The 27,025-nt window shown below is 42.5% G+C and overlaps 3 protein-coding genes across 4 annotated transcripts; all 3 read right to left on the bottom strand.

The window, feature by feature from the left end:
- Positions 1-1,403: 1,403 nt before the first annotated feature.
- LOC112230382 (calcineurin subunit B type 1) lies at positions 1,404-15,853 on the bottom strand. Its single transcript, XM_024396659.2, has 6 exons — positions 15,600-15,853; positions 9,192-9,231; positions 4,485-4,661; positions 4,028-4,087; positions 3,572-3,756; positions 1,404-3,279 (listed from the first exon to the last, which is right to left on the bottom strand). Exons 1-6 carry the CDS (start codon positions 15,600-15,602, stop codon positions 3,232-3,234), a joined length of 513 nt encoding a protein of 170 aa, XP_024252427.1. The 5' UTR covers positions 15,603-15,853; the 3' UTR covers positions 1,404-3,231.
- Positions 15,854-16,419: 566 nt separating this feature from the next.
- On the bottom strand, positions 16,420-18,572 carry LOC112230383 (CB1 cannabinoid receptor-interacting protein 1). The gene is made up of 3 exons (XM_024396660.2): positions 18,251-18,572; positions 17,547-17,691; positions 16,420-17,254 (listed from the first exon to the last, which is right to left on the bottom strand). The coding sequence occupies exons 1-3, from the start codon at positions 18,430-18,432 to the stop codon at positions 17,090-17,092; spliced, it is 492 nt and encodes a 163-aa protein (XP_024252428.1). The 5' UTR covers positions 18,433-18,572; the 3' UTR covers positions 16,420-17,089.
- A 6,771-nt stretch (positions 18,573-25,343) lies between these two features.
- Positions 25,344-27,000, bottom strand: LOC112230384 (F-box only protein 48). 2 transcript variants are annotated; one of them, XM_024396662.2, is made up of 3 exons: positions 26,873-26,965; positions 25,953-26,287; positions 25,344-25,744 (listed from the first exon to the last, which is right to left on the bottom strand). In XM_024396662.2, exons 2-3 carry the CDS (start codon positions 26,250-26,252, stop codon positions 25,583-25,585), a joined length of 462 nt encoding a protein of 153 aa, XP_024252430.1. In that variant the 5' UTR covers positions 26,253-26,287; positions 26,873-26,965; the 3' UTR covers positions 25,344-25,582. The 2 variants fall into 2 exon arrangements, with proteins under 2 accessions (XP_024252430.1, XP_024252429.1); XM_024396661.2 differs by having other exon boundaries at positions 25,345-25,744; positions 25,953-26,292; positions 26,873-27,000.
- Positions 27,001-27,025: the final 25 nt, after the last annotated feature.

The raw sequence follows: 27,025 nt of genomic DNA, 5'->3' as shown, positions 1-27,025 counted from the left end.
GAAAAATACCTAAAAAGTAAGAAATAAAAGTAAGAAATAATTAAAGAGCAGCAGTAAAATAACAATAGCGAGGCTATATACAGGGGGTACCGGTACAGAGTCAATGTGCGGGGGCACCGGTTGGTCGAGGTAATATGTACATGTAGGTAGAGTTATTAAAAAGTGACTATGTATCGATAACAGAGTAGCAGCGTAAAAGAGGGGAGGGGGTGCAATGCAAATAGTCTGGGTAGCCATTTGATTAGATGTTCAGGAGTCTTATGGCTTGGGGTTAGAAGCTGTTTAGAAGCCGCTTGGACCTAAACTTGGCGCTCCGGTACCGCTTTCCCTGCGGTAGCAGAGAGAACAGTGTGACCTGGGTGGCTGGAGTCCCTCACAATTTTTAGACCCTTCCTGACACCGCCTGGCATAGAGGTCCTGGACAGCACGACGCTCGGCCCCGGTAATGTACTGGGCCCTACTCACTACCCTCTGCACAACTCTGAAGACACACGTCTTTTCGCCTCCTAAAAACAAGGCCCGAAGGAAGGAACCATTTTGAGGAGACAAGGAGAGGACACAAGGAAAATATTTGCGATTCACCCACTCAATAGCAACTTTTTTTTATAGCCCTCTTATGCTGCCATCTAGCGGCCAGTTTAGAGTACAATAACATACCCCATGACCATCCATCCGTGCATTCTGCTCCTGCTTGGTTGAGTGCATTTTTCAGTACAATATGGTTGTCCTATTAATGAAAACAGTGGCATACATGTGGGGATACTAATCATCAATATAAAACACATTTCCCCCACTTTCATAGGACAAATATCCCTTTGCTGCTGGTCTTTAACAAATTGTCTGGCTTTCTATCAAAGCGCATTCACACATATTCTGCAGCGTGCTATCCCGACTGCATTCATTCTAATTTAAGCGCCACCTTGCCACGGTCACAATGCATGGATACATAATGCATGTGTTGTCACACAATTCACAGCCTCCTAACTTTCAAATCGTTTATTTCTCTTTTTCATGTATGAAGTTTCAAATGGTTCCCACAGCAGATGCAGCATGCAGAGATGGATAAGAAGGTATAAACCTAAGACTGAAACTGTTTCTTTGCCTCCACCCTATAATAAAAACACACACACACACAGATCCCTTTCCTCCAATAGTGGACACATTTAGCACAAACCCCCCAAAAAACAAAAAAAAACAAACGAGGGACCACTAATACTACCATGTTAATAGCAAATATATCTGTAAAGAAAAAAATATATATAAAAAATACATCTCGAATGGTTTCCCCCTGAAACAGAGCTGGTAGGCTACTCTGGGGCATAAGTGAAGCTTTGCTGGAATAGAAGTGACAGAGATATCCAAAAGATTATAGTTGTTTAGAATAACAGTTACATGTAGTGGAGTTACTTTGAGTCATTTCCATATTTATTCAACATTCACCAATTCTTTTTTTTTGGCAACATCCATATACATGTCATTTTCATTTGTTATAATATATTAACATTAAGATTCATATGTAAACATAGAGATTTTCAAAAAATGGATCTACATGCACAAAGAAAAGAAAAAAAAGGGGGGGGGGGAGAACCCTCCATGTCATGCAAGCACATCACAAGACTTCGGGGGCCTTTTAAGATCAGATAAGAGCCATCGTCGTGCAGCACGCCATTGAAGACAAAACAGCGGTGCGAGGCGGGCGCATGCGGCACAGGATCACGCACGTGAACACCTGCCCGTTGGTGCATTCAGTTGAGCAAAAAAGCAGAGCCACAAACTTAATACACGTTTAAATTCCATAAAATGTATAGATACAAATAAAACCTGTTCCGTCTTGTCCCCTCTCTCTGTGTAAAGAACGTTGGTAGCTTTATAATAAAATGCCCTTGTCGGTTGCATCTCCAAGAAAAAAGAAGAAGAATGTTCAGGAGGTAGGGAGGAAGAGGGACAGCCCACCTGTGACCTTGCACTATTACGTCAACTCACGGCAAGAGTCCATACAATGTTTGAGAAACCGAATTAAAAGATGCTCATGAAATAGATGCAAATTACATGGTCAAGAAGGCTAAATGTGTACGTTGAAATCAACGCCTCTCATAAGCCGAACCAACTTAACATCCCTCAATGTCCCAACTATAGCCTACTTACTGTAAGTTACCTCAGCTCTGCCTGCAGTTAAGTTGTTAAATGCAACCCCCCCCCCCCAAAAAAAAGCTAGATTTACCGTATCACAAGCATTTAAACCAAAAGCACTCACTACTTCTATTTGATAGTCTGTAACCAATCCATATCTGTAACTTAACATGGCTGACGAAAGCAGTAAATACAAAAACGAGAATATTCTAAATGGCCTGTGATGTCCTACCATCCAGAATGAAGACGTGCTTTTTGTTGGAATAAGAGACTTACGGTGAAAATTATTCACATAACCAACCAGTGACTCAAAAAAAAAAGACCTTGTCCTTGAAGTAAAACCGTAAGCTTGTATGTGCAGAAATGTCAATATTATTCTCTCTACTCCACTGCATCTTCAAAGCAAGATGATCGATGTCCCTGACAATATAAATATGTATAGTGCACAATCCCCCTTATTAAAAAAAAAAGGCTGTCTTACATGATCTTAAAAAATGTAGCTGTTCAAAATATTGGGAGTGAAAGAAGCAGGGAAAGCATTTGCCTGGAAAATGTAATTGGACTGTTTGAATCGTGCAGTATGCACATTGAAATAAGCAAATTCTACCGAATGTTGATAGAAAAAGATGTATACCATTATATTCAACCGGTTTATTATATGTGCTGATTGGCACTTCATGCTCTATTTTTGTGTTGTGTTGAAATCAAGTACATCAAGTTACATCACAGCTAACTACACACATCCCCCACCCCCCCCCAAAAAAAGCCAAGACCAAAATAAATATGAAAAAAAAAAAAATCCCAACTGCCATCAAAATCAAAGAGAAACACACTAACCCTTCCTCCACCAAACTGAAACACGCACTCAACGATAAAAAGCTGTCCTTCAGGCTTTTAAAGTTCTACACCGGGTTATTGAGAGAACTCATGTTCGATAACACTTACAAATGGTTGGCGTCAGAAGGCTCGGGGTTGAAAAGAAAAAAAAAGAAGTGGCTTCACAGAGAAAAATACACAGAGACCGTTGCTGGATGACACCTTGAGCAGATCCTCAGAAATGGAGAAGGAAAAGGGATTTTTTGCGGGGGCCCGTGAGGTCAGTCACACGTCCACAACCATCTTTTTGTGTATGTCTAATCCTCCCACCACCTAATGGAAGACAAGAGGGGCAAGAAACTGTCACGGACGCAACAGACACCTTTAGAATTTGAACAGAAGTGACGCACCGCGATCATGATCATGGGAATATGATTGCAACATTTCAGATAAATTCAGAGTTTTTTTGTTGCAGAAATCCCTGTTGGGAGGATTTCCTGATTATTCCCTACTGGTTCCGGGAAATCCCCCAAATGGGATTTCTCAAACTTGTGAACATTTTACGGAAAGTTTCAGGAACTGTGCAACCCTATCACAGAGTTAAAACGTCGTTTCTTCGACTCACCGCACAAAACTCCTCAAAGGATATCCTCCCGTCGCCGTCTTTGTCTGCGTTGATGATGGTTTTGTCAACAATCTGCTGGAGCTGGGTGTCCTTTAAGTTGTTCCCCACCATCATCTTGAGGACCTGGAAGAGTTCGCCATTGGATATGTAGCCGTCCTTGTCCATGTCGTAGATCCTGAAGGCAACTAACAGGACAAGGGGAAGACGGGAAGGTTGGGTCAGACCTCTGGGTTTTCATCGCAGCGTCATTGGAATGACCTGCCAATACGCACATTTTAAACAAGGAAGAACTTCTGAACATCCAAGAACGGGGATCATTTTTCACACAGAAAAAAATCACAAACATTTGCTTTATGAGCTCAGCATTGGTGTATCGACAAAAAGGTGGGTAATCACTTTAAAATGGGGGGGGGGGTCACAGTGAAAGCAGTTGAGATTAGTTGGCAGTCTACTTACAGCGCAGTTTCATCTCTTTATCACCTTTGACACTGAACTGGGAGACGCCCTCAATGAATTCTGTCAAAGAATGTGAAGCCATTTTGAGTCAACCAACAATTAAAAAGGACAGTAACAAGGACATGAACACACATCGGATATCGTTATTTCATTCACTCAGTTGTATAAGAGCTAGGAGGGGGCTTTTGAGGAAAATGCCCAAACGGCCCAAAAACTGTTAAGGCATTTTCTGATTTAAGGTTGGTCAGCATAACATCATAATGCAGGCCAACACTTCTTAGGAAAAAAACATTATACATTTAAGCATTTGGTTGATGATTTCATTTCAAGGTGAAACAGCACTGGTCATTATCCACAAGGATATCCTACAACAAAGACACCAGACTAAAACAGACAACAAAGGCTCTTTTGAAGTTAGAATTTAGAAAAGGTGAATAACCCCATATATCAGTCTTACCTTTGAAGTCGACTTCCCCATTGCCATCTGTGTCAAATATATCGATAACTCGCTGTACAAGGGGATTCTGTTGGAGTTCCGGTAAGGACATAAACTCTTCCACGCTCAAGGAGCCAGAGTTATCTAGGTCGAGTTTCTTAAATCTCTTTCCTAGCCTCTTAATCTCATCAGCATCAACTGAAATAGAAAAGGAGAGAGCGAGAAAGGGTGGCGTTAAAAACCGACCGATTCACATATAGGGGAACAAAACTTTACACAGCAGACTCCATTTTCTAGGGTAGCAACCACCACCGCCGGGTTTCGGGAAGCACACTTTCAGCACACGGGGGGGGGGAAGAAAACGGGGCAACCTCGCCACTTACATCTGGTGTTATGGTCCTTTGCGGCCTTTAGAATCGATTCACCCATCCCCGATTGATTCTTACCCAAATTCTTTCGAGCGCTGGCCATAGCATAGCCGTCCCAAGCTACCGCCCACCTAGTGTAGTTTGATACTGGTGGCCAACATTGAGCGACAGCAGCAGCATACCTCTCGGTTCCCCACTCTAAGCTCTTTCACTGTGTCATGTGACGCCTCCGAAACACACTAATCACTGGACTGATATGCATTAATCGTAACGTGGACACAACAGCGTGAGGTTGACTTAAGTGAGACTAAGTGTGAGCCGTAATGTGGGCGGGATTTCACCTGCTGCTGTGCACAATGCTTGATTCTCCATATATGAGAAAGAATATTCCAGTAGTTTGTTAATACGATCAACCTCGCACAAGTATTAAAATCACCTACAGAGTCTCACTGTAAATAACAAGCTATTTTTTTTTATCAGTCTTCGAAGGCACAATTCATATCTACAGACTCAAAAGTATTTTTCCATCAGCTTTATTTGACAGTTACAGGCAATCCGGAGTTTCTCTCTGACCCGATATGGCTTGGGTTTGCTGAGGCGTTCCTCTGGGCACCTCGACGTGGCAGTGGCGTTTTAGTCAGCAGTGTTGTACCATGATGACAGGCTTAACAAGTAGGAACCAACAGCTGCCATAACTGAGACCCACCACTAGATGTACCACAAAACAAGTGAGTGGGGTGTCACAAGAACTAGAATATTACTATGGCGGCTATACATTATGGGGTGCTGCCAATACAGCACCACAGTGAAAACTGATGCCCTTTTACATCTATTTGTGAGCAACTCTCTGCAAAATGTGTCCTACCAAATTGGAAAAACGTAAACACGCAGCGCCTTTCTACGGGCATGTGGGGGAGGGTTCTTGAAATCCAACATCCAATCAAAATGTAGCCGCTTAAAGTAAACCGCCCATTCTAGGAGTTTTAGCTGATACAACATTTTGGATGGCTACGCGACACTACCTGGCAACAGGTGCTTATGCATTGGTAATTTCATATCTCTACATTAAGAACCTTATTAATTATGTGGAAAATGAATTGAAGACAAATCAATATAAGCCGGAAAATTATGCACCTTTTTCCAGCCCCCAAAAGCCTGTCAGTAGTAGTCTGACATGGAGACAAGGAAGGATGCCATTGAAAATAATTTGGATATAGCCAGCCCATTGATGATCATTTTAGTTAAGCTGATTTAACTTACACCTTAATAATTTCAGCGTTAACAATGGACTAACTCTTGTATACAAACTGAGAAAATATATATTTTTTTAAATACATCAATAGCTCCTCCCCTGACACAAACTCTTTATCAGGGGACACAGAAATGTAGCTGCAGAGGCACAGGCCCCAACAGCACTGCATTAATTCAATTACACAACAGTATATGCCAGACAGTGCTGGGTACCATTCTGTCCGTGTATACAGTCCACGAGTGTAGATCAAATAGACGGAGGAAAAAAGTATTTATAGCCACAAGGCAGAGAGAAAACACCCCTCACTCCACACACAGCTAAATGGCTGGTGCTGCCCTCCCCTCGGGAAAACCCTAGCAACAAGGAAACCCAGCAAGCCAACACACAAAAGGGGGGAGGGTATTTTGAGAGCTGCAGTCAGACAGCCAGCTGGAGAGGCTTTCAACACAAACTGATCTGCAGAAGGAAACAACGTGTTACATTCACATCGGTTTCATAATTCGGCTCACTGGGCCTCATCTCCCTCACAACCAATGACCACGCAGACAGCTTGAGAGTTCTGAGACTGTCTCCCGAGTCTTCATGAATCAAGCCCCGGTTATGATATTTTAGGAACACTGTTACCACCACAATTGGGTTATCAACAATTTGTTATGTTAGTGTTACCAGCATTCAGGCACGTGTCAAGATTTAGCCCCGTACGAGTCTAAATAGTCATTTTATAGTAATTCTAGACACTGGTTTGCTCTAGAGGCCTGTAAACAAATCATGCGCCCCCCCCACACCTATAAACCTCACACCTATAAACCAACAGCACATCTGACAAGAGGCAGATAATAAGGAAGCGGCGGTGACTATGTTGCCATCGCACTTAATTCACTGCTGCAGAAACACAACCCCCCCCCCTTACATGTGGGCGAGTCACACCGCTGATCTTACTGAAAAAGCGGCACCCACTGGGGCGCATCAAAGCACTGCAGCTCTCCCAAACAGCCGAATAAATACTCTCAGCTCTGTCTCTATACAATATATGGGAAGTTCATTTGTCTTGATGTGCTGGTTTGTAGCTCAAATTGGATGGTTTATTAGCTTGTTGTTGTTGTTTTTTGATATACATAATGCGTTTGTGGAGTTTTTTGATTGGAATGTGCCTGTGAGAATGTGTGTACAAAAAAACAAGTAAATACAACCTGTCTATAGATGCAGATCCTCTTCTAGTTTGATGAACAGATCATGAATTGCTCCAAAGAACACGGTAGCCAATACGTGGCCGTCTGTGTACATGCATACTTGTGTGTGGGTTTGCATGCATACTTGTGTGTGGGTTTGCATGCATACTTGTGTGTGGGTTTGCATGCATACTTGTGTGTGGGTTTGCATGCATACTTGTGTGTGGGTTTGCATGCATGGCACGTTCTGCTGCGTCACCATGCTTGACTGGTGCTCCTTACGACACGCCCAAAGCTCTCAGCAGATGCTAAAGATCGCCACTTAGAGATACGCACACTGTGCTAAGACTAGTCTAAGCGGGGAGGGAGGGTGTACAAGTGGGTACAACTACAGAAAAACACAAGGTGTTAAGAGGGGAGTCACCATGTTCTCTTGAAGCGAAAAACAGTCTTTGCAGGGCAAGTCATTTTGTCTGTTTAGCTACAGCTTCAGCCTTGCACAGGGAGTCACCTAACCCTCGGAGTAGAAGTTGCCCCTCTGCTAGGATCAGCTTCCCCTTCCCCGTATCCAACCTTTACCATTCGGGGTAAAAGACAGAACTGACCAGCATTCTAGGGGTCTACTAATGAACGCCCTGACTAGTTGACCTGGACAGGGATCTGGGTGAGCTCCCAGTGTTCAGACCCTGCCAGCTCGGTGCGCACAGCTGATTTAAGGTTGTGCGCCTTCTTGACACGGCGAACAGCTGCCCCACGCCCTGCTCCCAGGACTGAGGTGGTGGGTAGAGACTCCCCAAAATACCCCACTGTGGGGAAAGTCCATCGGCTGGCTGAGGTTTGAGACCTGTTGAAGTCTCTTGTTTTTTGATTGTCCTGCAGGTGCGCAACCCAGGCGTGACTCTAAATACAGGTTTGTTTTTGATGGTGGTGGTTGTGTCAGCTGGTCCATAAGCATCAAAGTGGCAAGTCTTTATGAAGTGAGACCCCTAAGTCAACACCAGAAAGTAGTACCGCCTACTTGCACCCGTGACAAAGTCCTACGCGAGTCTGGTCTCTCTCAAAACGATTGAAAACCTAGCATTTGCTTTTCCAGTCAAACACATTCTGTACAAGACTGGGCGGGGAGAAACAGAGAGAGGGAGATTGTTCTGGGTTAAGGCAAGTAAAGTAACAAGTGCCGTCGTAAATCACGGTCCGACGGCCACCCCTGTGACACCTAACGTAACAGCTCGTTTGGGTGGTGCAGAGGTGCCCCCCCCCCGAACACACTCGACACCGGCCAACATTGACGTGAGCTCCGGCTCTGCACGCCACAATCCTCCACAGGAGGGAGTTCCCGAAAAAGTAGAGCTTGAAAGTTCAGTCCTGAAACTCTAATTAGCCCCATTTTCTCTTGAGGGGTGGGTGGATTGATGAGGGTGGAGGGATGGCGCAGCAGGGTGACAAACCAATTAAAAATGGAATATTACTCGGACTAAAAATAAATAAGGCTCTCCCACCAGCCCTGAAACTGACCTTTATGAGGGGGGAGGCATTTTTTAGCTGTGGCAGCCAAGTGCTCAAGCCTCCCAGCAGCGTCTGAGACTGGGTCACACTGTGAAGGGCTGAAGTATGCAGTATAGCGTGTGGTGATGTATATATTGGTCTGCTCAATTCCCCCGACCGGACCAGTTGTTTACCTCTTAAGTGTCCCAGACTTTTGTAAACTGCAACGCCTATGGTAGATTCTGGCCTTTGAGTTGACTGGGCGGTCACTCTTTAAACCAGAGACAATACAATCCCATAGCCTAAACTTTTTTTTTTTACATCAAAATTGTTCTCGGTCAAATTAAATTCCAGTCATATCTGAATATTACATACAGGACAGCCCACAGCTGATATTGTTTGAATCACAGCAGCAGTATTGGAGAAGTTGCCGGTGACGCTCTCAAATACTTACAGTGTGTACACATCTCCAAGGGATAACTTGCTTCGTTTCCCTAGAAAGAAAGAGGAAAAGAATGGTGAGAATGACCATCCAACCGAATGTCTATTCAGAAATGAAGACAGGAAACCATAGCTAATACCATTCACCATTAAAATCTGTATTTTCTTCTTCAAAATATAGGAATTGTGTTGCTATAATAAGATGGCATTCGCACCAAGGGTCTGAAATATTGCCATTTTACCATTGATTACATTGTAACAAGTTGAGTGGTGACAAGCTTATGTAAAAGACCCGATTGTGTGCACCACATAAGACAAACGCCATACCAATTCTTGCGTCCGGGGTATACTACCCACCTCAACATTGACACATGAAAGTGATGATGTGCTAATATATTGATGTGAGCTTGGTACGTTAATAGGGAAACAACATTAACCCTACAGAGTGGCATAATATCCTGCCACCAAAACGGCAGGTAGATTTGAAACCCATTCTCGGTCCATCCCACTCTCTGCATTTTGTTTATCCCTCAGAAGTGGCACAATATCCTGCCACCTGCCACTAAAACGGCAGGTAGATTTGAAACCCATTCTCGGTCCATCCCACTCTCTGCATTTTGTTTATCCCTCAGAAGTGGCATTCTCCATTATGCATGAGAACAAACAGAATGAACTAGATTCTGCCAGAGCTGGAAATGAGGGCAATCCACTGCCTTTGCCTTACCGCATCTCAGTGGGACATAAAGGAATTGAAAAAAGGCCCGATAGAGAAAGGCTGAGCCTTCCTTATTAGATAAAGATTTGGGCCATGACTGAACGGCTAGCCAAAAAGGGGCATGGACTATCCTAAATGCCTCTAAATAACTATCCATTTAAATCCAAGTTAAAACATTTATCTCCTGAATATCATAGAGCACTTTTGTGGCTCAGTTGGTAAGAGGCATTAGCCACTCCAGGGTCATGGGTTCAGTTCTTGCTCAGGTCACATATACAGTGCATTAGTAAAGTTTTCAGATCCCTGGACTTTATCCACATTTTGTTATGTTACAGCCTTATTCTAAAATAGATTAAATGCATTTTTATCCTCATCCACACACACATACAACCCCATAATGACAATGCGAAAACAGGTTTAGACATATTTGCAAATGTACTTAAAAAAAATAATAATAATTTAAACATCTTATTTACATAAGTATTCAGACCCTTTGCTATGAGACTCGAAATTGAGCTCAGGTGCATCCTCTTTCCATTGATCATCCTTTAGATATTTCTACAACTTGATTGGAGTTCACCTGTGGTAAATTCAATTGATTGGACATGATTTGGAAAGGCATGCACACCTGTCTATATAAAGTCCCACAGTTGACAGTGAATGTCTGAGTGAAAACCAAGCCATGAGGTCGAAGGAATTGTCCATATAACTCTCTAGACAGGATTGTGTCAAGGCACAGATCTGGGGAAGGGAACCAAAAAAATGTATGCAGCATTGAAGCTCCCCAAGAACACGGTGGCCTCCATCATTCTTAAATTGAAGAAGTTTGAATCTACCAAGACTCTTCCTAGAGCTGGCCGCCCAGCCAAACTGAGCAATCGGGGGAGAAGGGACTTGGTCATGGAGGTGACCAAGAACCCGATGGTCACTCTGACAGAGCTCCAGAGTTCCTCTGTGGAGATGGGAGAACCTTCCTGCAGCACTCCACCAATCAGGCCATTATGGTAGTGGCCAGACAGAAGCCACACCTCAGTAAAAAAGGCACATGACAGCCTACTTAAAGTTTGCCAAAAGCACCTAAAGGACTCTCAGACCATGAGAAACAAGATTCTCTGGTCTGATGAAACCAAGATTGAACTCTTTGGCCTGAATGCCAAGCGTCAGGTCTGGAGGAAACCTGGCACCATCCCTACGGTGAAGCGTGGTGGTGACAGCATCCTGCTGTAGAGATGTTTTTCAGTGGCAGGGACTGGGAGACTAGTCAGGATCGAGGGAAAGATGAAAGGAGCAATGTACAGAGAGATCCTTGTTGAAATCTTACTCCAGAGCACTCAGGACCTCAGACTGGGGTGAAGGTTCACCTTCCAACAGGACAACGACCCTAAGCACACAGCCAAGACAATGCAGGAGTGGCTTCAGGACAAGTCTCTGAATGTCCTTGAGTGGCCCAGCCAGATGCCGGACTTGAACCCAATCAAATATCTCTAGAGAGACCTGAAAAAAACTGTACAGCGAAGCTCCCCATCCAACCTGACAGAGCTTGAGAAGATCTGCAGAGAAGAATGGGAGAAACTCCCCAAATAAAGGTGTGCCAAGCTTGTAGCATCATACCTAAGAAGCCGAGGCTGTAATCGTTGCCAAAGTACTGAGTAAAGGTTCTGAATACTTACGTAAATGTGATAGTTTTTAAAAATTATTATACATTTGCAGAAATTTCTACAAACCTGTTTTTGCTTTGTCATTATGGGGTATTGTGTGTAGATTGATGAGGGAAAAACAAACCATTTAAATCCATTTTAGAATAAGACTGTAATGCAGCAAAATGTGGAAAAAGCCAAGAAGTCTGTGAATACTTTCAGACTGCACCGTATACTAAAAACATATGCACTGTAAGGACAGTAAGTTGCTTTGGATAGAAATGTCTGCCAAATATCAGAATGGCTAGCGAGGCTACCTTGTGTAAATCCACACATCATCCAGAATGTGCTGATAAGGACTATGTTGCAGAATCCGAATCGGGATTGCAAGCCGAAATTCCTTTTCTCTGTGATGAATACAAAACAGCGAAAGTAGGAGACCTGTTTCGACTTGCTCCTGACAACAAAGCCTGACATAACCCAAGACTGATCATTGACAACCAGAAAGACACGGCCCTGTATTTCCATCTAGCTAAGCTTTGGATACAATACCAAATAAAATTACGTTGTGCATATAGGCTCCATATCCCCATCACTTGAACTCATAAAATAGTAAAGGAAATGTCAATAAAAGTATTATTAAAGTTGTTTCATGAACAGTATTTTAGGGATTAGGCTCCAACGTCCAGGCAATGTGACTTTTGTCACTATGACTGGTGTGGGTTACTTTTGGTTTGGCAAATATCAACATTTTGTTTCACACTTTCTTTATTTGATATAGGCTAACCTCAACTCCAAGAATCCCATAGATGTCCATGCTCAAAGTGTTTTCAAATCACTGGCACAGTAGGGTTGATGCTGCAACAGTCCTGTGCCTCTGACTTCAGGTCACACAGAGCATTCAATTCAAGTGGACTGAGAGGTTTAGGATTACACCATTTCCTTGGTGTAAGGTCATGTCTGTGTGGTAACCAAACAGTGGGAGTTCTAGAAGTAAACCTAGTTTTGTAATTATGACATTGCAAAACGGTGGGAGGGCAGATGGGTTGGATTTAGGCCTAACTCAGCTGCGTAGTTTGTACCACAATTGCCAGTCCAAACATATAAAATGAACAATGATCTTGTTACTTTCTTTTCAACATCCTTTCCTTCAGGCAACTAATTTGTCACTAACGATTCATTCTAAAAAATTAAAAAATGTCTAGGCGTATTCAACACTGTTACCAGTTAGTACTCACATTACTACAACTGGGTTTGGAAAGTGAGGAGTATTTTCTTCCAAAACCATCCCCTTTGTTTATCTAAAACATCTGTACTAAGGGTTAAGAAGAAGCAAGCCAGTCTCCCGACACGCATTGTATTGAAAAACTTTCACAGTATATGCCAAGGCTGGTAGTAAGCTACACATTTTGCTTTTGAGCACCATGACAGCACTATCTGTCAAGAGCTGAGAACTTAATACGTTTTATGAAAAATGTGATATATTGCAGTCAGAGCCTAATACACTTGACTTCAACAGTTCTCACTGAGGGCCTGCTTACAATTGGAATGTGGTTTCAAAGAGACAGCCTGAGTGTACAATCCATCTACCAATAGAATCCATTAAAACCAAATCAGCATCATCCCAAGTCCTGGCTGCCTGCAGCGACAGCCTATAAAGGAGTATATAGTACACTGAACAAAAATATAAAACGCAACATGCAACAATTCAAAGATTTTACTGAGTTAGTTCATATAACAAAATCAGTCAATTGAAATAAATGCATTAGTTCCTAATTTATGGATTTCACATTACTGGGAATACAGATATGCATCTGTTGGTCACAGATACCTTAAGAAAAGGTAGGGGCGTGGATTAGATAGCCAGTCGGTATCTGGTGTGACCACCATTTGCCTCATGGAACACGACGCATGTACTTCGCATAGAGTTGATCAAGCTGTTGATTGTGGCCTGTGGAATGTTGTCCCACTCTTCAACGGCTGTGCAAAGTTGCTGGATACTGGCAAGAACTGGAACATGCTGTCATATGTCAATCCAGAGCATCCCAAACATGCTGAATGGGTGACATGTCTGGTGAGTATGCAGGCCATGGAAAAACTGGGACATTTTCAGCTTCCAGGAATTGTGCACAGATCCTTGCGACATGGGGCCGTGCCTTATCATGCTGAAACATGAGGTGATGGCGGCAGATGAATGGCAACACAATGGGCCTCGGGATCTCATCACGGTATCTCTGTGCATTCAAATTGCCATCGATAAAATGCAATTGTGTTTGTAGTCCGTAGCTTATGCCTGCCCATACAGACATGACAGTTTGTGCAGAAATTCTTTGGTTGTGCAAACCCACAGTTTCACCAGCTGTCTGGGTAGCTCGTCTCTGACGATCCCTCAGGTGAAGAATACGGACGTGGAGGTCCTGGGCTGGCAAGGTTACACATGGTTGGTGGTTGTGAGGTCGGTTGGAAGTACTGTCAAATTCTCTAAAATTACATTAGAGGTGGCTTATGGTAGAGAAATTAACATTAAATTATCTGGAAACAGTTCTGGTGGACATCCCTGCAGTCAGCATGCCAAATGCACACCTTCAAAATGTGAAACATCTGTGGCATTGTGTTGTGTGACAAAACTGCACAATTTAGAGTGGCCTTTTATAGTCCCCAGCACAAGGTGCACCTGTGTAAAGATCATGCTGTTTAATCAGCTTCGTGATATGCCACACCTGTCAGGTGGATGGATTATCTTGGCAAAGAAGAAATGCTCACTAACAGGGACATAAACACATTTGTGCACAAAATGAGAGAGAAATAAGCTTTTTGTCCATATGGTAAATGTCAGGGATCTTTTATTTCAGCTCATAAAACACGTGACCGACACTTTACATGTTGCGTTTATATTTTTGTTTGAAGCAAATATTCAGATCCTATAGCGTATTTAAGGTTGATGCATTTGTGTTCTTTTTCCTGAAACCACTATGCACACTTGGTCTGAGCTAAATGCTGGCGCTTCAGAAATGCATACAGGTCCAGTATGCATGCTTAATAATCAAGTCGCCTACTGACCCCCCAAACATGTGCTATGCGTGTACAATTAATGTAGGCCTATGACCGTTGGAAATTGGGAGGAACAGGAAATAGGTCAGTGAACGACAAGATATCAATCTTTTTAAATGGAACTCTGATGCAAATTGATATGACTGGGGTAGTATGAAACTGTATCTGGCCTTCTGCAATGCATGTCCTTTTAAAGCCATTTATTCAGATCCCTGTACTGGGACTGGTAAAAAGAAAATACAAATAATGTAACGAGAGGTAATATAGAAAATGTAAGAAAAGGTGGATCTTTGGGAAGCAATTGTTTCTTCCTGGAAATGTAGTTCAACATTAATAAATGTGACTGACTAACTAGAACAGTCCTGTTCTTTTTAACACGTTCCAACGAGTAGTTTAGCTAGCTGTGTTGATTGGGAACCACGTTAACGTACCGTGCAGCTCTCATAAGTGACAAACAGGAAAAGTGCCCATTTGCTGTGACCATGTAGTATGTTTTAACTAGTGCTAGTTCAGCTTTGTTGGACCTGCGTTATAAAGTAGAATATTGCCGACACAAGTTGACAAGCGCATCTAATTTATGCACAAACTAAGGCGTGACAGCCTATCGATATTGTTAGTGTTGCCTGCTTGCGGGTTCAGGAAAGATACGATGTTTCACTTTTCCCCCACAAGCTCGCGCCATTTTTCATGTGCCTATAGCTTTAGCTAACTGGCTAGGTTGTTGGTTTAGCTACTTGTCACACATTTTGAGAAGTCTCAGTATAGCTTTTCAGAACACACCAGAATGCGATAAATCATCAAAACATAACGTTGGCCATATTGCCATATCTGTGAACATGAAATTGTGCGTGCAAAAATGTAACGCGATACACGCTTTCAAGCTCATTTGGTCGGGAGAATAAGAACGTAGTGCAACGAGATCTTTGATAGCCTTGAGTGCTATGCATGCATGCATATGGTGTAAGATTTTGTACACGTTCGGTTCAACATTAAAATAGCTAGCTATAGTTTTCCTTACCATTCTGTCGGTTGGGTTTCTTCACCTGGTGCGCAAGAGAAACACTTTGAAAGGACGACGTTGCACAATCAATTTTAAGACTGTTTCAGGGAAATATTTCTGGTTGTAATAAATATAGACCAGCTTGACTTGCTCTCGCCTTTTCTCTTTAAGGATGACGGATTCACTGCAGTAGCTACAGTGGATCCGCAGAGGAGGTTGTGTTGGTGTAGAGAGCGAGCGAGGTTGAAAGGCGAATAGGGGGAGGTGCGGCGATACAGTACATCCGGGTACCCTGTCTATTTCTTTTAATGTATGTATGCCAACCATGTATTGTGACATTTACATAAAATTGTAGCCTATCAATCAATACAGGGTTTAAGTGATGCGTTTAATGCTTTTCGGCGTAGGCCTATTTCCTCATCCAGATTCTAAATGGAGACCTATGCAGTAATGTTTAAGTATGTGGAAAAATCGACCAGTGAATATGAATGCCACACCTACAGGCTTGCCCATAAAGATGCATGGTTGTAAGATTGTTGCAGCTTTCTCTTTCACGGGCATGAATAGCCATACTGTACTAGATGTAAAAGATGAAGCCTAATGTGTTTAACAGATTGGAATAGGATGTGCAAGCGGGCATGTGAATAAGGGGGCTTACACTGCTAATGAGGACAAGGAAGCAATGGCACAACTGTCGTCTCTAAACAGGCTTCTGAAATGAGAAATGAATCATAAACACTTTCAGTGAATTAGTGTCTTCAATAATACAATTTAAACAACAGCAACAACAAACTACTTATTCCAATTATTGTACAATGATGTTAATCAAGTACGCTAGTAACTGGTATGGGTATATTTACTTCCACACTTTTCAATTACATATATAACAGAACTGAACATTTTAGGCAATCTCATATAATTTTGCATCTGAAGAACAAAACCTTTAGGCATAGGATTATTCATCCATGCATTTACAGACAAAACTGAGACAAAACAATGATAGTGATCCACAACATTACAGAAATAGAAGCACTTAATAGATTATAGAATATCTCCATAAAATAATATAGAAGTTTTAACAAAAAAACTGTCTCACACCTTTATAGGCTAATCACAATTGTGCTGTTCAGAAGTAGACAGCTGTTCAAAGGCTAGATACATTTCACCCGCAACTGTCTTCAAACCTGGTCCAGGAGGGCCACAGCTTCAGCTCGTGTGACCAGAGCTCAGAGTAACACAGCAGATGTTGTATAGCTGTGATTCCCAATGAGATTGCTGATAACAACCTGACCATGTGTCTTGATTAAAACCAATCAAAGAACAACCACCCCGAGATCAGACTGGTAGATAACTTCCCCCCTTTCTCTAAAACAGACAATTATGGTGCTCAGTGACTTGAAACGCATGCCTACAGTAAGGCTTTTTCCTCTGAACTTGATGGTAAAAAAGGGTTATTGTGTGCAACTCATCTCCTCTGCTTGTTTGAAGGAGGAGTTGATTGGTGCTCCTCAATTGAACACTTCTTTGTTGATCCACATCAGGCTGCGCGTCTCATTGGGCTTGCATTCGTACTCGATATTGACGAATTTGTTCCCAAACTGGCATTGGTCTCGCTTGTAGTAGTTATAGTACTTTACTTGCCATATTGTCTCGAATTGGCCCGCCTTTCCAAACTGACACAAAAACACACAGAGAAAAGAAAGACATTCATTGAAGGGACTCTGTTGTAGATGACTTGGATTTCCTGTCTATAGCACATTTCTTACGACAAATGTATTTGAAAATGTCTGAAAATAGTTTTGATAAGAGAATTGATGAGTTATTAGTGCTGATAATATCACTATTTTGAGTTGGGTCTAAATATGAGAAAATGTACATTTATATTGCCAGAAGACACCACTTAATTATAAATAACTCAGTTACCGCTTAGTTATACAATTAGGATGAAGTATTCTACTAGATTACCTCTATGCTGACTTGGACAGGTTGCCTGTCCCCACTCTTGGTGTGAGGCACTCCCTCTGTGTCATAATGTCCATGGTACACCACTGACTCTTCGTCTTTGGACTGCTGCTCCAGAGGGAGGGTGATACCTCCGATGTTCATGGTGCTGGGAATAATGAAACAGACATGAAACCGGTTAGTGGGCATCATTCCCAACCCCACCCAAATGGGCCTGTAGCCTACCATCGGCAGTGAATTGTTGAGACGTGAATCAACACGCAAAATATGCGTTCTGTACTCACCCTCCTTGGTTTGATTAAAAATGCATTCACACGCCGCGTCAAGACATTATTTATTAACGCAGAATATCGGGTAGGGGAAAGGGGTAAGGTAGGCTAATGTAGCCTATCCATTGTAGGCTATAGCCTATGCGTTGTAAAATAGCCTGTAAGATATTTGGGATATACAGACATATATTTGCAGTCAACCCATTTGAAGATACAGCAACATGCAGTTACATAGGCCTATACGTCAGAAAAACAAAATTTGATCTAACACTCAGGGGAGGCAGGATATAGCGCCTGCATCAGGCTGCATCCACAGACGCACTTTAATGGGCTATAGTAAGACTGACAGGTGCATTTAATTTGAGTGTATTGTAAACGAATTCAATATTACTAATGCAAATGTCCAGTGCTTTTCTTGATGTAGTCTTTTGTACTTACGCGGCATCAGCATTGCCCGGCTTCATAACCACCTCAACCTTATACTTCGACCCTGTAAGCAATTTTATTGTCCTGCTCTGGCCGAATCGGGTCCCATCCACCTTGAAAAACACCGGTCCATCATTGGGTTGAATTTTTAGAGCGATAGAAATGTTTATAATCGGTGGAACATCGTCGACCATGACTGAAATATAACCTATTATGGTCTCGGGGGCACCCTATAATTATTAAAGAGAAAGCGGAATGATGCAGCAATGGTGCATTTCCAACCGCACCAGAGAGAGGATGCTGTGACGTGTACAGCTGGCAAAAAGGGTAAAACCACTAACAATGATGGCTGCATTCCTCCGACCCCATTCCTCACTGAGGATAATCACCATACAGATGAAAATTATCCATAGCATTCTACCATAGATAGTCCTACAAATAAAGATCTGATCTGAATGCACGTAAGTATACACTGAGTGTACAAACCATTAGAAACACCTTACTAATATTGAGTTACTCCCTCTTTTGCCCCCAGAACAGCCTCAATTCATCGGGGTATGGACTACAAAGCGTCGAAAGCGTTCCACAGGGATGCTGGCCCATGGTGACACCAATGCGTCCCACAGTTGTGTCAAGTTGGCTGGATGTCATTTTGGTGGTGGGCCATTCTTGATGCACACGGAAAACTGTTGAGCGTGAAAAACCCAGCAGCGTTGCAGTTCTTGACACACTCAAACCGGTGCACATTGCACCTACCTCCATACCCCGTTCAAAGAAAGAAAGTATTCACACCGCTTGAATTTTTCTAAAATGTGATGTTACAGCCTGAATTTAAAATAGATTACATTGAGATGTTGTGTCACTGGCTTACACACAATACCCCATAATGTCAAAGTGGATTAATGTTTTTACACATTTTTACAAATTCATTACAAATGAAAAGCTGAAATTTTGAGCCAATAAGTATTCAACCCCAACCCCTTTGTTATGGCAAGCCTAAATAAGTTCAGGAGTAAAAATGTCACATAAGCCACATAATAAGTTGCAATAATACAGTGGCCACCCATCATTCAGGGCAGGTGGACTCCAATCAAGTTGTAGAAACATCTAAAGGATGATCAATGGGAAACAGGATGCACCTGAGCTCAATTTCGAGTTTCAAAGCAAAGGTTCTGAATATTAATGTAAAGAAGTTGTTTTTTATTTTTTATAAATTTGCAAACATTTCCCCAAAATTGTTTTCACTTTGTCATTATGGGGTATTGTGTGTAGATTGATGAGGAAAACAATGCATTCACTCCATTTGAGAATAAGGTTGTAATGTAACAATGTGGAGAAAGTCAAGGGGTCTGAATACTTTCAGAATGCACCGTAAATGAAAGAGTGAAAAGAAGGAAGCCTGTACAGAATAAACATATTACAAAACATGCATTGTGTTTGCAATAAGGCACTAAAGTAAAACTGTAAAACATGTGGCAAAGAAATTAACTTTATGTCCTGAATACAAAGGGTTATGTTTGGGGCAAATCCAATATCAAATCAAATCAAATCAAATCCAATTTTATTTGTCACATACACATGGTTAGCAGATGTTAATGCGAGTGTAGCGAAATGCTTGTGCTTCTAGTTCCGACATTGCAGTAATAACCAACAAGTAATCTAACTAACAATTCCAAAACTACTGTCTTATACACAGTGTAAGGGGATAAAGAATATGTACATAAGGATATATGAATGAGTGATGGTACAGAGCAGCATAGGCAAGATACAGTAGATGATATTGAGTACAGTATATACATATGAGATGAGTATGTAAACAAAGTGGCATAGTTAAAGTGGCTAGTGATACATGTATTACATAAGGATGCAGTCGATGATATAGAGTACAGTGTATACGTATGCATATGAGATGAATAATGTAGGGTAAGTAACATTATATAAGGTAGCATTGTTTAAAGTGGCTAGTGATATATTTACATCATTTCCCATCAATTCCCATTATTAAAGTGGCTGGAGTTGAGTCAGTGTCATTGTCAGTGTGTTGGCAGCAGCCACTCAATGTTAGTGGTGGCTGTTTAACAGTCTGATGGCCTTGAGATAGAAGCTGTTTTTCAGTCTCTCGGTCCCAGCTTTGATGCAGCTGTACTGACCTCGCCTTCTGGATGATAGCGGGGTGAACAGGCAGTGGCTCGGGTGGTTGATGTCCTTGATGATCTTTATGGCCTTCCTGTAACATCGGGTGGTGTAGGTGTCCTGGAGGGCAGGTAGTTTGCCCCCGGTGATGCGTTGTGCAGACCTCACTACCCTCTGGAGAGCCTTACGGTTGAGGGTGGAGCAGTTGCCGTACCAGGCGGTGATACAGCCCGCCAGGATGCTCTCGATTGTGCATCTGTAGAAGTTTGTGAGTGCTTTTGGTGACAAGCCAAATTTCTTCAGCCTCCTGAGGTTGAAGAGGCGCTGCTGCGCCTTCTTCACGATGCTGTCTGTGTGAGTGGACCAATTCAGTTTGTCTGTGATGTGTATGCCGAGGAACTTAAAACTTGCTACCCTCTCCACTACTGTTCCATCGATGTGGATAGGGGGTGTTCCCTCTGCTGTTTCCTGAAGTCCACAATCATCTCCTTAGTTTTGTTGACGTTGAGTGTGAGGTTATTTTCCTGACACCACACTCCGAGGGCCCTCACCTCCTCCCTGTAGGCCGTCTCGTCGTTGTTGGTAATCAAGCCTACCACTGTTGTGTCGTCCGCAAACTTGATGATTGAGTTGGAGGCGTGCGTGGCCACGCAGTCGTGGGTGAACAGGGAGTACAGAAGAGGGCTCAGGACGCACCCTTGTGGGGCCCCAGTGTTGAGGATCAGCGGGGTGGAGATGTTGTTGCCTACCCTCACCACCTGGGGGCGGCCCGTCAGGAAGTCCAGTACCCAGTTGCACAGGGCGGGGTCGAGACCCAGGGTCTCGAGCTTGATGACGAGCTTGGAGGGCACTATATGGTGTTAAATGCCGAGCTGTAGTCGATGAACAGCATTCTCACATAGGTATTCCTCTTGTCCAGATGGGTTAGGGCAGTGTGCAGTGTGGTTGAGATTGCATCGTCTGTGGACCTATTTGGGCGGTAAGCAAATTGGAGTGGGTCTAGGGTGTCAGGTAGGGTGGAGGTGATATGGTCCTTGACTAGTCTCTCAAAGCACTTCATGATGACGGATGTGAGTGCTACGGGCGGTAGTCGTTTAGCTCAGTTACCTTAGCTTTCTTGGGAACAGGAACAATGGTGGCCCTCTTGAAGCATGTGGGAACAGCAGACTGGTATAGGGATTGATTGAATATGTCCGTAAACACACCGGCCAGCTGGTCTGCGCATGCTCTGAGGGCGCGGCTGGGGATGCCGTCTGGGCCTGCAGCCTTGCGAGGGTTAACACATTTAAATGTCTTACTCACCTCGGCTGCAGTGAAGGAGAGACCGCATGTTTTCGTTGCAGGCCGTGTCAGTGGCACTGTATTGTCCTCAAAGCGGGCAAAAAAGTTATTTAGTCTGCCTGGGAGCAAGACATCCTGGTCCGTGACTGGGCTGGATTTCTTCTTGTAGTCCGTGATTGACTGTAGACCCTGCCACATGCCTTGTGTCTGAGCCGTTGACTTGAGATTCTACTTTGTCTCTGTACTGACGCTTAGCTTGTTTGATAGCCTTGCGGAGGGAATAGCTGCACTGTTTGTATTCGGTCATGTTACCAGACACCTTGCCCTGATTAAAAGCAGTGGTTCACGCTTTCAGTTTCACACGAATGCTGCCATCAATCCACGGTTTCTGGTTAGGGAATGTTTTAATCGTTGCTATGGGAACGACATCTTCAACGCACGTTCTAATGAACTCGCACACCGAATCAGCGTATTCGTCAATATTGTTATCGGACGCAATACGAAACATGTCCCAGTCCACGTGATGGAAGCAGTCTTGGAGTGTGGAGTCAGCTTGGTCGGACCAGCGTTGGACAGACCTCAGCGTGGGAGCCTCTTGTTTTAGTTTCTGTCTGTAGGCAGGGATCAACAAAATGGAGTCGTGGTCAGCTTTTCCGAAAGGGGGGCGGGGCAGGGCCTTATATGCGTCGCGGAAGTTAGAGTAACAATGATCCAAGGTCTTTCCACCCCTGGTTGCGCAATCGATATGCTGATAAAATTTAGGGAGTCTTGTTTTCAGATTAGCCTTGTTAAAATCCCCAGCTACAATGAATGCAGCCTCCGGATAAATCGTTTCCAGTTTGCAGAGAGTTAAATAAAGTTCGTTCAGAGCCATCGATGTGTCTGCTTGGGGGATATATACGGCTGTGATTATAATCGAAGAGAATTCTCTTGGTAGATAATGCGGTTTACATTTGATTGTGAGGAATTCTAAATCAGGTGAACAGAAGGATTTGAGTTCCTGTATGTTTCTTTCATCACACCATGTCTCGTTAGCCATAAGGCATACGCCCCCGCCCCTCTTCTTACCAGAAAGATGTTTGTTTCTGTCGGCGCGATGCGTGGAGAAACCCGTTGGCTGCACCGCCTCGGATAGCGTCTCTCCAGTTAGCCATGTTTCCGTGAAGCAAAGAACGTTACAGTCTCTGATGTCCCTCTGGAATGCTACCCTTGCTCGGATTTCATCAACCTTGTTGTCAAGAGACTGGACATTGGCAAGAAGAATGCTAGGGAGTGGTGCACGGTGTGCCCGTCTCCGGAGTCTGACCAGAAGACCGCCTCGTTTCCCTCTTTTTCGGAGTCGTTTTTTTTGGGTCGCTGCATGGAATCCACTCCGTTGTCCTGATTGTAAGGCAGAACACAGGATCCGCGCCGCGAAAAACATATTCTTGGTCGTACTGATGGTGAGTTGACGCTGATCTTATATTCAGTAGTTCTTCTCGACTGTATGTAATGAAACCTAAGATGACCTGGGGTACTAATGTAAGAAATATCACGTAAAAAAACAAACAACTGCATAGTTTCCTAGGAACGCGAAGCGAGGCGGCCATCTCTGTCGGCACCGGAAGAGGGGTCAATACAACACATCCCTGAGTGCTACCCTTCATATTCCCAAGCAAGGTGGTGGCTGCATCATGTTATGGGTATGCTTGTCATCGACAAGGACTAAGGAGTTTTTTTTAGGATGAAAATAAATTGAATAGAGCTAGCACAGGCAAAATCATAGAGGAAAACCTGGTTTAGTCTGCTTTCCAACAGACATTCGGAGACAAATATACCCTGGAGTTACAAAGATGACATTGAATGTTCCTGAATGGCCTAGTTACAATTTTGACTTAAATATCCTTGAAAATCTATGGCAAGACTTGAACTTGGCTGTCTAGCAATGATGAACAACCAACTTGACAGGCCTTGAACAATGCAAAAAAAATTGCAAATATTGTACAATCCAGGTGTGCATAGTTCTTATGACTTACCCAGAAAGACTCACAGGTGTAATCGCTGCCAAATGTGATTATAACATGTATTGGGGTGTGAATACTTATGTAAATGAGATATATCTGTATTTAAAATTAAAATTAAAAATACTAATACATGTTTTCACTTTATCATTATGGGGTATTGTGTATAGATGGTTAAGGAAAACAATTGAATCCATTTTGAATTCAGGCTGTAACACAACAAAATGTGGAACAAGTCAAGGGGTATGAATACTTTCTGACAGTACTGTAAATCTTTGTCTTGCCCATTCACCCTCTAAATGGCACACATACACAATCCATGTCTCAGTTGTCTCAAAGCTTAATAAAAATGATTAAACCTGTCTCCTAACCTTCATCCACACTGATTGAAGTGTATTTAACAGGTGACATCCATAAGATTCACGTGGATTCATGGATTCATCTCATGGAAAGAGCTTTGTACACTCAGTCTATTTTGTTTTCAGGGTTTTCTATGGTGTTTCTGGTTGCTATATGCTTGCATGGACATACTGGCAGGATGTAGGCCCACACACTGTATTAAACTACAAAACAACAATTAACAATGCAGGGTGAACTACCCTAATGTGTGATGTCTGAATATTGTTAGCTATCCCTGTCTGAAGTGCTGACATTGGCTCTTGTTAGAGACCTTAGAAAGTCTGTCAATTGATTCGAGTCGACCCTGTCCAGGCTGCTTAAATAGTGGAACTTCGTTAAAGAACCTTCAAAAGTGTAGCCTGAAGTTTCATTGCTGTTTAATTTGTGGATGTGGCTTTTGATACAGTGCCAGAGTTTAAATATGGCAATTGACTTTGTCTTTATAATTACAGTACCGACTACAATAATTTCATTAGACTATTAAAGATGTTATGCACCACACCAGATTTGTTTGTGCATCAAAATCATGATGTCTCTCAATGAATGTATGGCGATCCGTGGTGATATAGTCTACAGTGAGTGAGTAATACATGAATTTGCATGGATGTACATAAAGTGAACACATGAACAGTCATGTCAAAATGAATTGAAATAGCAAATATTGGGTTCCAGCCCCATATATCTGATACAGTGCATTATGAGTATTTTGTATACAATATAACTCAAATTAGAAGTCAACCAAAGGTGTTTAAATAGCTCATAAATACTGACAAATAGCACAAGTACTGCACTTTAATGCTATACTGTAAACAAAGACGTGAACGCAAATTATTTTAATGACCCCACTTTATTCAGTGTAGTGAAGGCACAATTGTATCACTGATTTAGGAAGCCATTAAAGAGTATCCATATTTTACTGGAGTATAGCCTGCCATATACAGTGGGGAGAACAAGTATTTGATACACTGCTGATTTTGCAGGTTTTCCTACATACAAAGCATGTAGAGGTCTGTAATTTTTATCATAGGCACACTTCAACTGTGGACAGGTGTCTTTTATACAGGTAACGAGTTCAAACAGGTGCAGTTAATACAGGTAATGAGTGGAGAACAGGAGGGCTTCTTAAAGAAAAACTAACAGGTCTGTGAGAGCTGGAATTCTTACTGGTTGGTAGGTGATCAAATACTTATGTCATGCAATAAAATGCTAATTAATTACTTAAAAATCATACAATGTGATTTCCTGGATTTTTGTTTTAGATTCCGTCTCTCACAGTTGAAGTGTACCTATGATAAAAATTACAGACCTCTACATGCTTTGCAAGTAGGAAAACCTGCAAAATCGGCAGTGTATCAAATACTTGTTCTCCCCACTGTATTAATGCATAACAAAAAATATATACAAGTCTGTGATTTAACCATAATCCTATATAAAAAATGTATTAAGGTATAAAACAAATCAAGTGCTTAAGACATAAGTATAAAAAAAAGAAATCTAAAGAGTTCACTCATATCTCTTTATAGCATTGCATCTATCTCTCCAGCTCTGCTTCCAGAATCTCGCCCCAAGTCTCGACATCCAATGAGCACATGTTCTTGTCCAGTAGTTCATCGGCTGAATGAATGTTGCTGTATCGTCCCCTTAACCATTCTCTCTTCAGAAAACCTCTCCTATAGTTCCGCACCAGGGTGACCTAATAAGAAATAATCAAAGAATGACAAAGGCATTTGTTATTGAGATAAATGACACTCATCCAAAGAGCATTATTGTATTAATGTTTCACAAGGGGGGGTGATGTCTATGATATGTCTATATTTGCAATCTGGCAATGATGTTATAGACAGGCATTCCAGTAGTCTAGCATAATTGAGGTGAAGCTGTTTAAAAACCTACAGACCCACCTTCCACGACAGTCCATACTGTCTGTCCCCATCAACCTCCTGTTGACAGAAAGCTTGCACAGTCAGGCAGTGATTCCTCCAGAGGTGGTCACTGTCTTCAATGATGTGGTGCCACAGTTTGCAAGTCAACAATGCACTACATAAGCTGTCAATGTCCAGTTCGCTGAAAATCTTCAAGCTCATTTCCGTGGGAAATATTTCAGCAAAGTTGTGTGGGCATGTCTCTTTGGCGGAGGTCAAGGCGGGACTTCTTTCACAGACAAAATAGGTAATAGAGTTCCTTTTGGAGACATACTGCATAGTTCAGTGTCCCACACCTTGATTTAACAGTGGCTCTGTGCTGTGAAAAAAGTATGATAATGAGCAAGTGGTGTAGCAGAGAGCAGGCTGCAGCAAAAACAATGCTTATAAAGGCTTAATACCTATACCTAGCTACATGTCCAATTAATGCAGGTCTAGTGTCAATGGCTCGGGGCTGTTTCTGTACAGGGCCATATATAGGTCTGTGCCAATGCAATGGACTTTGTCTGGGGCTTGCTAGCTTTGGGACACAGTCTATGGACTCCCGATGTATAGTTTGATATATAGTTTGATAGATATGCTGTAGTTTTATAGCCATGGTTTTGTTAGTCATTAAGCAAGAAAACATTGACCAGAGTCTCTATATACTGTATAACGTTATACAGTATATAGAGTATGTACGGTAGCCAGCTGGCCAGGTCCGATTCGACTGTAATTTACTCGACGTGTGTAGCGTGGTAAATTATTTCATTGTGTCGAATACGACAACAAAAAAATATTACGACAATTGTCCAAGCTTGATCAGAGTCAGACTAGATATGAAGGTTATATTCATCATTGTATTATTAGATCAGATAAAAAGGTATGAAATAATATGAAATAATTCATCGTTGACCTACCCTAAACACTATGTCGACTTCCTAGACAGCTCACGGTTTAAATGTCTCTCTTTCAGTTCAAAGCTACGATAACTGATATGGGACAGCGCATGCGTACATGCTCAACATGGGCAGTAGTGAAAGCAAAATGTGTATACACCTTTAACTTGCATA

This window comes from Oncorhynchus tshawytscha, linkage group LG32 (assembly GCF_018296145.1).
Source record: "Oncorhynchus tshawytscha isolate Ot180627B linkage group LG32, Otsh_v2.0, whole genome shotgun sequence".
NCBI lineage: Eukaryota > Metazoa > Chordata > Actinopteri > Salmoniformes > Salmonidae > Oncorhynchus > Oncorhynchus tshawytscha.
Note: the sequence above shows the minus strand (reverse complement) of the source record. Positions and strands in the feature narration are given on the sequence as shown.